The sequence below is a fragment of the Hibiscus syriacus genome, unplaced genomic scaffold (genome assembly GCF_006381635.1).
Source record: "Hibiscus syriacus cultivar Baekdansim isolate YM2019G1 unplaced genomic scaffold, ASM638163v2 tig00111715_pilon, whole genome shotgun sequence".
Lineage (NCBI taxonomy): Eukaryota > Viridiplantae > Streptophyta > Magnoliopsida > Malvales > Malvaceae > Hibiscus > Hibiscus syriacus.
This window is the reverse complement of record NW_024063160.1, coordinates 511,575-522,018: the sequence shown is the minus strand read 5'-3', so window position 1 is coordinate 522,018 and position 10,444 is coordinate 511,575. Positions and strand designations below refer to the sequence as shown.

Below are 10,444 nucleotides of genomic sequence, written 5' to 3'. Positions count from 1 at the left end.
ATTGTCGACCACTAGTCTCAGTCTACCCGGCTTTAGCTTAAGAAAAACAATTATTCTTGCGTGAGCCTTTATATAAATATGTAAACCAAATTTTATTATTCTATCCTATCACATCCAATGAATTTTATTATTGTATATATATATTCTTCTTACTAATATTTTTCTAAATATACATTTTTTTATAATTAAATGCTAAAACGATACATAGTATTCATTAAAATAATATATTCTAACTGAAATGCAAGATGTAGATAACTGAACATATATTTATTTATATGAGACTTAAGTTTAAAAAAGGTATGATTAACTTAATGTATTTCCTTTATAGATTAAAAGAACATCTTCCCCTTCATTAAGCTATGAAAAAATCCTCCTCACCTTTTTCTTCCAGACAATTTTTAAAATAAATAATATCTTTTTAATAACTTAGGTGATGGCTCCATTAGTTGCACATGATTGTGATTCTATGCTACGGTTCATGTTGACTAACGTGACCATGGTGTTTAAATAAACGCCACTTAGGGATGGGCTGTGTGCAGTGGGCGACGGCTGTTATTTGTAATCTGGTATCTACACTGTCCAAAAAGAGTAAATTACAGATATCCTTTTTATGAAATGACACGTATATCCCGCTGGCGCTTTTATGCAGGCGCATCAGATTACTTTCTCAATATACCTAATATTTTATTTTGTACTTTAGTCAACTATTAAGCTCTGAGAGAGAGAGAGAGAGAAGGGATCGAAAAACAAAAAAGCTGAGAGAGAAAGAGTCACGCCTTTTTCCATCACAAGTAAAACTTGAAGACAAAGTAGATTGCTCCTTTTCCTCTCGTAATATCCATTTCCCAGTACCGATCATTTGGATGCGATTCCTCAATTTTTTACAGCTTCTAACTCAATCGGAAATCTGCATTGTGGTAAGACATCCTGATCAGGTATTCGAATCATTTCATTTCTTTTTTTCTTTTTAAAATTTTCTGTTGATTTTGGTGGATGAATTGCAGCCGCTGTAGAGAAATGGAGGACGTTATTTTAGAGCAAAAGGATGCAGGCGATTGGATCTATAGAGGAGAAGGAGCTGCCAATCTTATCCTCGCCTATACTGGATCGTCTCCCGCATTTGTAAGTATTTCGACTAATCCTTCTCTTTTCCCCAATTTTAAATTTAATCAAAAAAGTTCTTGAGGGGATGGAGTACAAAACTGAATTTGTTATCATCATGCTTGCTTATTTATTTTTTGGTTTGAATTTTCGTTGATACAATAATTATAATAAGATTGGGAAAGTGATGCGAATACAAAAGTCGCAACGGAACGGCAACACTGCCGTGAAAGGAAATAGAGCCCTAACAACGCATGAACGGCTTCTTTGGCGAGAAAATCAGGAGCTAACGGCGTCGCCAAACAGAGAGATTCTAGAGCAGCTCTACGTCAAGCATGTCATGAGCCCATTGTTAGGCCCAAAACATGTCGATGTTGGGGTATCTATATATGTGCTGTTTATCACAGTTCTGTTTTAGTTAATTTGGTTTGAGTAGCTTTATAATTTCTTTTGGACTTTTGGTCTTTTTGACTTTGCCAGATTCGTGTTCATGTTACTAAGGAATTCCTCAAGTCTGTTGAGAAGAATGTGATTTTTTACCGGCCTGCTTGGAGAGTTGATTCATCCCAGGTTGATGTCAATCGTGATTCTGTGCTGATCCTATCGGATCACTCGGTCTTTCCAAATCGTAATTTCTCCATCTCCTAATCTTGATGTTGTACTAAAAAATGTGAAGGGGTTATATCTTCTTCGTCACTTTTATAGATTGAGGAAGACATGACTATGTAATCATGCTCAGTTGAGCTTTAATCATATAGGTTTATAACTTCCTTCTGTCGTATCCTCATGAGAGCAAAAGTACTATTAGAGGAATGCAGATAATAAAATTTTTGAAATGGCTTTTGGTAGGTAATATGTTTGGAAATTTGATCATCTTAAATTACATTATACAGACTGGAAGTCTGAAAAGGTCTAGGAAGTAGCTCTCATTGATATATTTATGTGGGAAAATCCCAGACTTTGGGGAGAGTTAAAGATCTGTATGAGGTCTTCTCCATTTTCATTTTCCTGGAACGTAGATTTTGTGTAGCATATCGGTTAATTCTAATTAGATACTGAAATTAGTTCAAATATAGAAAAAGTTTCGTTATTTTTTTTATATGATTGCTGTCTTTATTTTTCAGGTAATCTTAAAGACGAACCATGTATTACTGTTGAGATAAAGGTAGATTTCCTTCTCTGCCTTTTCCCTGAATTTCTTTGTGCAATCTACTGTCTTTTTGACATGTTCTGTATTTTCATTTGTTTAACTATGTATTACTTTCAATTGTTTTCATTGAAGTAGCCCAAATGTGGATTTCTCCCAATTTCAAGATTCATAGCTGAAGAAAATGCTGTTAAAAAAACCTTAGTTCGGTTTAGAATGCATCAAGCACTGAAGTTGCTTAATCAAGAGGTAACCTTATGTAACTTCATGTTATTAGGTGGTTTTTTGGTGTTAAGTTGTTTCTGTGTCTACATGGAAGATGTCTCTTTATAGCAATTTTCTCTGATAGACCATATATTTAGCTAATATGGCCTTTTTGTTTAATTTCTTTATGTGACCTTTCAAAAACATTTTTCAGATATCAGAATATAGTAAATATAATCCACTGGATTTATTCTCTGGATCCAGAGAAGGGATACAAAAAGCTATTAAAGCTCTGTATGCCACCCCTCAGAACAATTTCCGTGTATTTTTTAATGGTTCTATTGTGTTTGGGAGCTTGGGTGGTGGCGCAGACAGCACTACTGCTCTGGTTGGTGAGGTTTTTGAAGATACACTTAAGAATGTCATTCAGGCAGATAATGGCCAGCGCACAGCTAGTTTTATACAGCTTGTTGCTGAGACAATTTATGCTTCTGGTGCGTTAGATCAACTTCTTGAAGTTCAGAAGCTTGATACTCATGACATTGAAGGGGCAATTCATGCTTATTACAACATAACTTCTCAACCTTGTATGGTCTGTAGAGAATTGAGTAAAGACAAACTATCATGCCGCTATACCTCTTTGCACTCCATTCCATTGGATGAAAGCTTGAAGATTGTGAAGGACTATTTGATAGCTGCAACTGCAAAGGACTGTAGTTTGATGATTAGTTTTAGACCGCTGGAAGATGGTAGACTCCCTTCTCACAATACTGTATATCTGGGATCAACTGACCAAGTTTTTGAGTACAAGGTAAATTCCCGTGCCAATTTCATTTGACTTAATACTTTTCATCATTATTCATGTGCTTGAAAGTGATCCCTTGAATTTTTTTATCATGTGCTGATTTTGTGGCCCAAAATTATTTCAAATCACATTTTTGCACATATAATTTTCTCTGGGGACATAACAATTTGCTCAATCCTTAAAAGAAACCTGTAAAAATCATTATATAGAAGCACTCTTTGTTTATTAAGGGAATCATTTTGAGGTGTAATCAGTCTTTTATGGCAAGTTTACCAACTTCCTTCCTTTCTCATGTTACATGCATATCTTATTGTGTTGTGAATTTGTAGGTGTATTTCATTGATTTGGATCTGAAACCTTTGAAGAAAATGGAGACCTATTACGAGTTGGATAAGAAAATTGTTAGCTGCTATTCTCAGATGGTGAAAACTGAGGATGAAACCGACAAAGCTGTTAGAATGAACTCCAATGGAAGTGTACGAGATCAAAGATATGCTTTGGAAGACAGTTTCTTTAACTGTTATACTGAAGATTGTACTGGAAAGTGCAACTAGTTCTTATTATATGTTTCCCAGATCGTTGTAAAAGTAAAGACTGTAAGAGCGAAGGTGAATATCGCTCATCTTTAGTCTCAAGTTCTTCCTTTCACCTCTTTTTGGGGCATTTGGATTTCCCTTGCTGAAAATAATCTTTTGTATGTATTCTAGTTGATTTCTTTTCTGCTTTCCTCTACTTGGTTGGAAGTAATTTAAACCTTCTCCAATTTGCTGCCCTGTGCATGCAAAGTGGGCTGCCATGAAATCAGATAAACCATATGCAGCCAGTTTGTTTTTCTCTTTTATTTTATTATTTCAATATTATTTGAATTTTAAAATATTATTAAAAAAATAAAAAATTTGTTCTAGTTAAATTATATAATATTCAAAATGGTAGAATTTTTATTCTATTTTCACGTTAAATATATTTATGTAGGTATACATCTTACTTTTAGGGTAGGTTTGGTTCACATAATGTAAGATTATCAGTGGAAATGTAAGATTATCAGCGGGAATAAAATATTACTAGGGATTAGGATTATTGTGAATGTTGTATTTTGTGTTTGGTTGGTTTAGCAGAAATGTAAGATTATCGTATTTGGTTAAAGGAGTAAAAGTTTATTGGAAGGTATATTTGACCAAATTGTCCTTATTATATATATTTTTTTAAAAAGTTGAATTCTACTATAATATTACTATAAGATATTTATATATTTTATTTAAAAAAACTTAAATTCATTAAATTTATATAATTTTTTTACAAAATTGAAAATATAAAAAGGTTTAATGAAAGAGTAAAATTTTATTTTAAACTTTGAACTTCATATAAAATTTTAATTATAGATTTTTTTGTAAATCTAAAATATTTTAAGGATAAATTTGTAATCTAACATTCGTAGAATTTTTATTATTTAATGACAAAAGAAGGATATTTTTGGAAAAAAAAATTAAGGGCATTTTAGTCCAAAATGCTGGTAATCCAACAATACCTAAGGGAATAAGTAATGACATTCCCGGTAATATACCCCAAAAAATCCACTGTTGGTAATAAAACATTACCGGGAATGAGATTACTGGCCAACAAAACGGGGAATGTGGATTTCATTCCGGGGAGAATCCCATATTCCCCGAACCAAACACACCCTTAATCGTTGGTGCATGGAACCCATGGATTGATGAGCATGAACGTGCATGGAACAAATAACCTTCACCCATATTTTAACTGTACATGTACATAAATTATTCATCTACATATAATACTATATATTCAGGGACTTCTGTTGCATATTAACTTGGCAGAAGATGGGGAGAGACGATTGCTCGCTGCCGGCTGAACCCATGGATTTCAGCTTTCCAACAACAATAAATTAAAACCCCTTCAAGATTCACTAATTACAAATAATCACCTGTTACGTATCTTTCCTCGAGTTCCTTGCAGCTCGAAACTTATCAAGTTTGTCTCTCAAATCAGCTGTCAAGGAGCAGCAGAATCACAATATACATAATACTAACAATTAACAGAAAAATGCCACAATTCTAATTGAACAAGGCTCGACCTAGCATTATAAGAACTCCAGTCAACAACAAAAAAAAAACATGGATCATAATTAAGGATGATTATTTGATACAATCATGATGGAATTTTATAGCTTTAATTTAAAAATTATCACTTTCTGTAATTGATATTTACAAATAATTAAATGAGACACAATATCGTTTTTTGAACCCCTCCCCCCCCCTTCCCCCCCCCCCCCCACACACACAACACCTCGTATCAATTAAATACATATTCTGTTCGGACAAAAGACAGGCTTTATATGTAGAATAGCAATTCACCAAGATAATCTCTCAGGCAGTGAGACAAGGAACGTCAAAAACTAAAGGTGAAGGGTTGTGATTTTTACAGTAGAATTATATATGAAACACAAATGATCAGAGAGAGGGAGAGTACCAGCATCCTTGTAGCGTTCCTGAGAAATAGCTTCATTTAAGTCGCTGACAATTTTGAACTCCTCTGAATCGAGACAACGCTGACCACTTGGCCTGAAACATAAATCAGAGCACATTGCATTCAGATAACGGGAATCTTGTGACAAATTCTAATGTCTAATTCACTCACTAAAGAAAGAAAATGTGATCTCCAAAGGGGTTTCGAGACTAACTGGTCTAGTTCAGTATGTGGCAAGATATCTGAAGCAGGGGGCTGCATGGAAAGCTTCCCTGGTTCAATCACTCGCATTCCATCACTATATGCTAAGTACTTATTCACTTGTATAGGTACCTGCAAAGCAGATCAGGTAGGCTTCCAAGGTCATAAGTCCAAAAAGCTTTCACATTTGGGTAAAAAGTGTAATCAATCCAGAACCAAACACAAAAACCGTTGTCAAAAAAATAATGTAAACCATATTCCACATGACAATGTCTAGTTTTGGTGGCCAAGAAAACCAAAACAATATGGAAAAACATGGGGTCAATGAGAAAGCATTGATGGACGGCCATATGACTGCTTCTCTATTACAGATGAAAGCCAATTTTCCATTATCATTATAATTTCTGCGAGGTTATAAACTATGAAAAAGGGAGAAAATCAAACAATGCCCTCGAATGCTCTCAGGTATCCTTAATCGTGAAACTGGAATAAATATCTGGAATGGAAAAAAAAATCATACTAGAGAATAACAGATAAAGGGTACCTTGCATCTCACAGCAATGTTGATAGCATCAGAAGGCCGAAGGTCAAAAGTGATGGACTCTGTTTCATCACCCTCCTGTGACATCTACAATGAGTGAAGACTACATGAATATCCCAGTGTTACAAATCATATATATTCGCTAAAAGTGAAAGGAATAGAGAGAGCAAACAGTTGTTCCACAGTCCGCACATGAAGTAGATATATACCTTTGTCAGGTACAGTTGAGCGAAATATGCCCCGTGCACTCTTTTAGTAACTCTAACAAGCTTTACCTGCAGAAGAATGAAAATTTTATCAGAATTCACAACCCCGATGTCAATCGTAATGGTAAGTAATAACAGAATGAAAATATTTTTTTGTTGAAATATTGGGACAAGAATAGGAATCATACTGAGTACCCCATCATTTCAATCATTTCCTTAATAACATGATAAAGCGTAGGTCTAACCTAGAAATAGTGGCCATAGCATACATCAGCACTCATATTCTATACAAAACCAAGTGAAAACCCCAAACGCAGTATATCCCATAAGCCAGAAAAATAAGAATCCAGACTCAATGCGGAAGAGGAAAAGATGACATACAACTCGGACATTGCACAATGCTGCCTTGAGCAAGACACTTAGCATCTTCACTGCATTTAAACCACAACTCACATCAAATCAATTATGAGTGGGAATGTGTTATGGTTTGGGATAGATAGAAGGGAATTTGAGAAATAGGTAATAGGAATAGAGAGAAATTTTAGAGATTTCAGAGAAGAATTGCTTGTTCATTCATATCATAAGGAAAATACATCATCACAGCTCGTTTTATTTAGTTACAATCTATCAGAATCTTAAGGATGCCAGCTGGCTGTCCTTTGTAACTGAATCTAACAAATTCATTCCTTCTTCATTTGTTTGGCATATATGGACTATTGGGCTCAGCTATTTTAATTCCCTTGGGCCGCTCCAGCTGCTTCATATCCAATCTACTCCTGCCGATCTGCTCCAGAGGTAAGTTATCTTTATTTCCTTCACGTGCCAGAATCCCCAATCCCTCATTCTCAATCCCTAACCCTCGTCTCATTTCCCCCAATTCTCTCTTACCCTCTTTGTGTTCTCGCCTTTCTCCTCCCACCATGACAATACCCACCCCTCGAGAGGATCCTTGTCCCCAAGGATCAAAAGATGGAAACTGACCACGGAGCACCGAATAATCTTCCCAGGTGTCATGCGAAGCGTCCAGGTTAGTCCATCGAACGAGTAACTGAGTAACTGGCCTGTTGTTTCGATTGATAATTCTTTTGCCCAAAACTTGACTTGGTTCTATGTGAAACTGACCTTCTTCATCTACCACAGGAGGCTCTGTCGAAGATGATGCTGCTGGCCCAATATGTCTCTTCAACATACTGACATGAAAGACTGGGTGCAAACGAGAGTTCTCTGGTAATTCTAATTTATACGCGACTTCTCCGATTCTTTCAATAATTTTGTATGGCCCATAAAACTTAGCTGCTAACTTCAAATATTTTCTCAGGGCAAGGGATATTTGACGATAGGGTTGCAACTTCAGGTAAACCTTATCCCCAACTGTATTCTCTCTGTACGGTTTTTATCTGCCTGTTGCTTCATTCTATTAGTAGCCTGTTCTAGTTGATGTTTCACCAATTGCCTGATTTCTTCCCTGTTTTTCATAAATTCACCCACAGAATGCACTGTAGCCTCTGGTTGCCAAACCATGGTAGGAGGTTTATAACCATATAGAGCCTGAAAATGTGTTAGGTTTAAGGCTGTGTGGTAGGTAGTATTATACCACCACTTAGCATAAGCCAACCACTTAGCCCACTGTTTAGGTTGTAAAAAACATAGTCCTCTTAGATATTGCTCAAGATATTGATTAACCCTCTCTGTCTGACCATCTGTTTCAAGATGGTAAGTAGTACTGAATAGAGTTGTAGTACCCAACTGTTTCATTAACTCTCTCCAAAAGAGACTAGTAAATGTTTTATCCCTATCTGAAATAGCCATCTTAGGTTTACCATGGAGCTTGTTGATATTGTCTAGATATAGCTTAGCAACCTCAGCTGCAGTGTAGGGATGAGAAAATGCCATAAAATGGCTATATTTGGTAAACTTGTCAACTATCACCAATATATAATTTTTTCTTAAGGAAGTAGGTAAGCCCTCAATAAAATCCATAGTAATCACCTCACAAGCATGATGAGGAATAGGAAGGGGCTGTAGCAGTCCTGGTTTAGATATATTCTCCACCTTAATTTGCTGACAAACTGTGCAACATCTGATATAAGTGACTACCATAGCTTTAAGCTTAGGCCAATAAAAATAGGACCTAATCCTCTGATAAGTAGCTTGAGTCCCCGAATGACCTCCATGAGGGGAATCATGTAAAACTTGAAGAATTTGGAGTCTAAGAGATCCATTAGAACCAATGTAAACTCTGCCTTTAAATCTAAGTATCCCTTTTGAAAATTTCCAATTAGGATCAGCATTAGGTGACACAGTCAAGATATTAATCCAATCAGCAACTAATTTATCCTCTTTATAGCTGTTTTCAACATCTTGTACCCAGCTAGGAATAAGAAAAGTAGTTCCCATAGCAAGACAGTAACTAGCATCTTCCCATTGCCTGGACAAGGCATCTGCTACAGTATTGGACTTACCTTTTCTGTACTGTATAGAGTAGTCCAATCCCAACAACTTAGTCAACCCTTTCTTTTAGATTGTGGTAGTCAGTTTCTGCTCCAGTAGATACTTCAGTGGCTCATGATCAGTTTTAATAATAAAAGGCTTACTTTCCAAGTAATGCCTCCACTTAGAAACTGCTAATAAAATAGCAAGATATTCACTTTCATAAATAAAGAGGGCAGCATGTCTAGGACTTAGGGCCTTACTTAGATAAGCAATAGGTCTGCCCTCTTGAGATAGCACAGCACCAATTCCTCCTGAACTAGCATCTGTTTCCAAGCAGAAACTTTTGCTGAAATCAGGTAAGGCTAAAACAGGAGCAACACACATAGCCTATTTTAACAACTCAAAAGCATTGAAAGCTGCAGTGGTCCACTGAAAATTATCCTTAGTAAGTAGTTGAGTCAAAGACTTACTTATGGAACCATAATCTTTAATAAACCTCCTGTAATAACCAGTCAATCCAAAAAATCCACGCAGAGACTTTAAAGATCTAGGAAGAGGCCAATTCTTCATAGCTTCTATCTTACTAGGGTCTGTAGTTACTCCATCTGCTGAAATAATGTGCCCCAAGTATTCCACCTGAGTCTTGAATTCATAATGCCCTTGATGAGTCCTAAATGTTGTTTTGTAGATATCCCCCTCCTTAATTCTGATTTGCCAATAGCCTGACCTTAAGTCAATCTTGGAAAAATAAACTGCCCCATAGAGCTCATCCAATATATCCTCCACCACAGGAATAGGAAACTTATCCTTTACTGTGAGATTGTTTAATTGCCTATAATCAACACAAAACCGCCAAGTATCATCCTTTTTTTTACTTAAAAGACATGGAGAAGCAAAGGGACTCTTTCTTGGCTGGATAATAGAGGAAGACAACATAACAGCAATTTGCTGTTCCACTTCTGTTTTCTGGTTATGAGGAAATTTGTATGGTCTCAAATTGATAGGACTAGACCCAAGTTTGAGAGGAATAGCATGATCATGAGCTCTTCTAGGTGGTAACCCTTTAGGTTCAGTAAAAATAGTGTTATACCTCTTTAAAAGAGGTTGAAGAGTTGTAGGAATGGGTTTAGGAGTCTCCATAATACTCAACAAGACCACATGTCCTAATATAGCTTCATCTGAGGCTGTCATTTTCAGTAAGGTAGCACTTGAAATCTGCTGCAAAAACAGTGAAGGTTGCTGCCCTTGTATAATAATATTCTCACCCTGATGTTGAAAGCTCATTGTCATCTGATTGAAGTCCATCAAAATTAGACTAAAGA

At 36.0% G+C, this 10,444-nt stretch overlaps 1 protein-coding gene across 2 annotated transcripts; it reads left to right on the top strand.

The window, feature by feature from the left end:
- The first annotated feature begins 769 nt into the window (after positions 1-769).
- On the top strand, positions 770-3,960 carry LOC120168240 (inositol-pentakisphosphate 2-kinase-like). 2 transcript variants are annotated; one of them, XM_039177029.1, is made up of 8 exons: positions 770-917; positions 1,005-1,122; positions 1,277-1,480; positions 1,582-1,729; positions 2,226-2,266; positions 2,387-2,497; positions 2,667-3,263; positions 3,587-3,960. In XM_039177029.1, exons 2-8 carry the CDS (start codon positions 1,018-1,020, stop codon positions 3,809-3,811), a joined length of 1,431 nt encoding a protein of 476 aa, XP_039032960.1. In that variant the 5' UTR covers positions 770-917; positions 1,005-1,017; the 3' UTR covers positions 3,812-3,960. The 2 variants fall into 2 exon arrangements, with proteins under 2 accessions (XP_039032960.1, XP_039032961.1); XM_039177030.1 differs by having other exon boundaries at positions 913-935.
- The last annotated feature ends 6,484 nt before the right edge of the window (positions 3,961-10,444 follow it).

What these genes read in the sequence shown, in the direction of transcription:
- LOC120168240 (XM_039177029.1), top strand. Translation starts at nt 1,018, where the DNA reads ATGGAGGACGTTATTTTAGAGCAAAAGGATGCAGGCGATTGGATCTAT. An exon ending in TCACTCGGTCTTTCCAAATC is followed by an intron (nt 1,730 to 2,225) that starts GTAATTTCTCCA and finishes TTTATTTTTCAG; the next exon opens with GTAATCTTAAAGACGAACCA. An exon ending in TGAAGTTGCTTAATCAAGAG is followed by an intron (nt 2,498 to 2,666) that starts GTAACCTTATGT and finishes AACATTTTTCAG; the next exon opens with ATATCAGAATATAGTAAATA.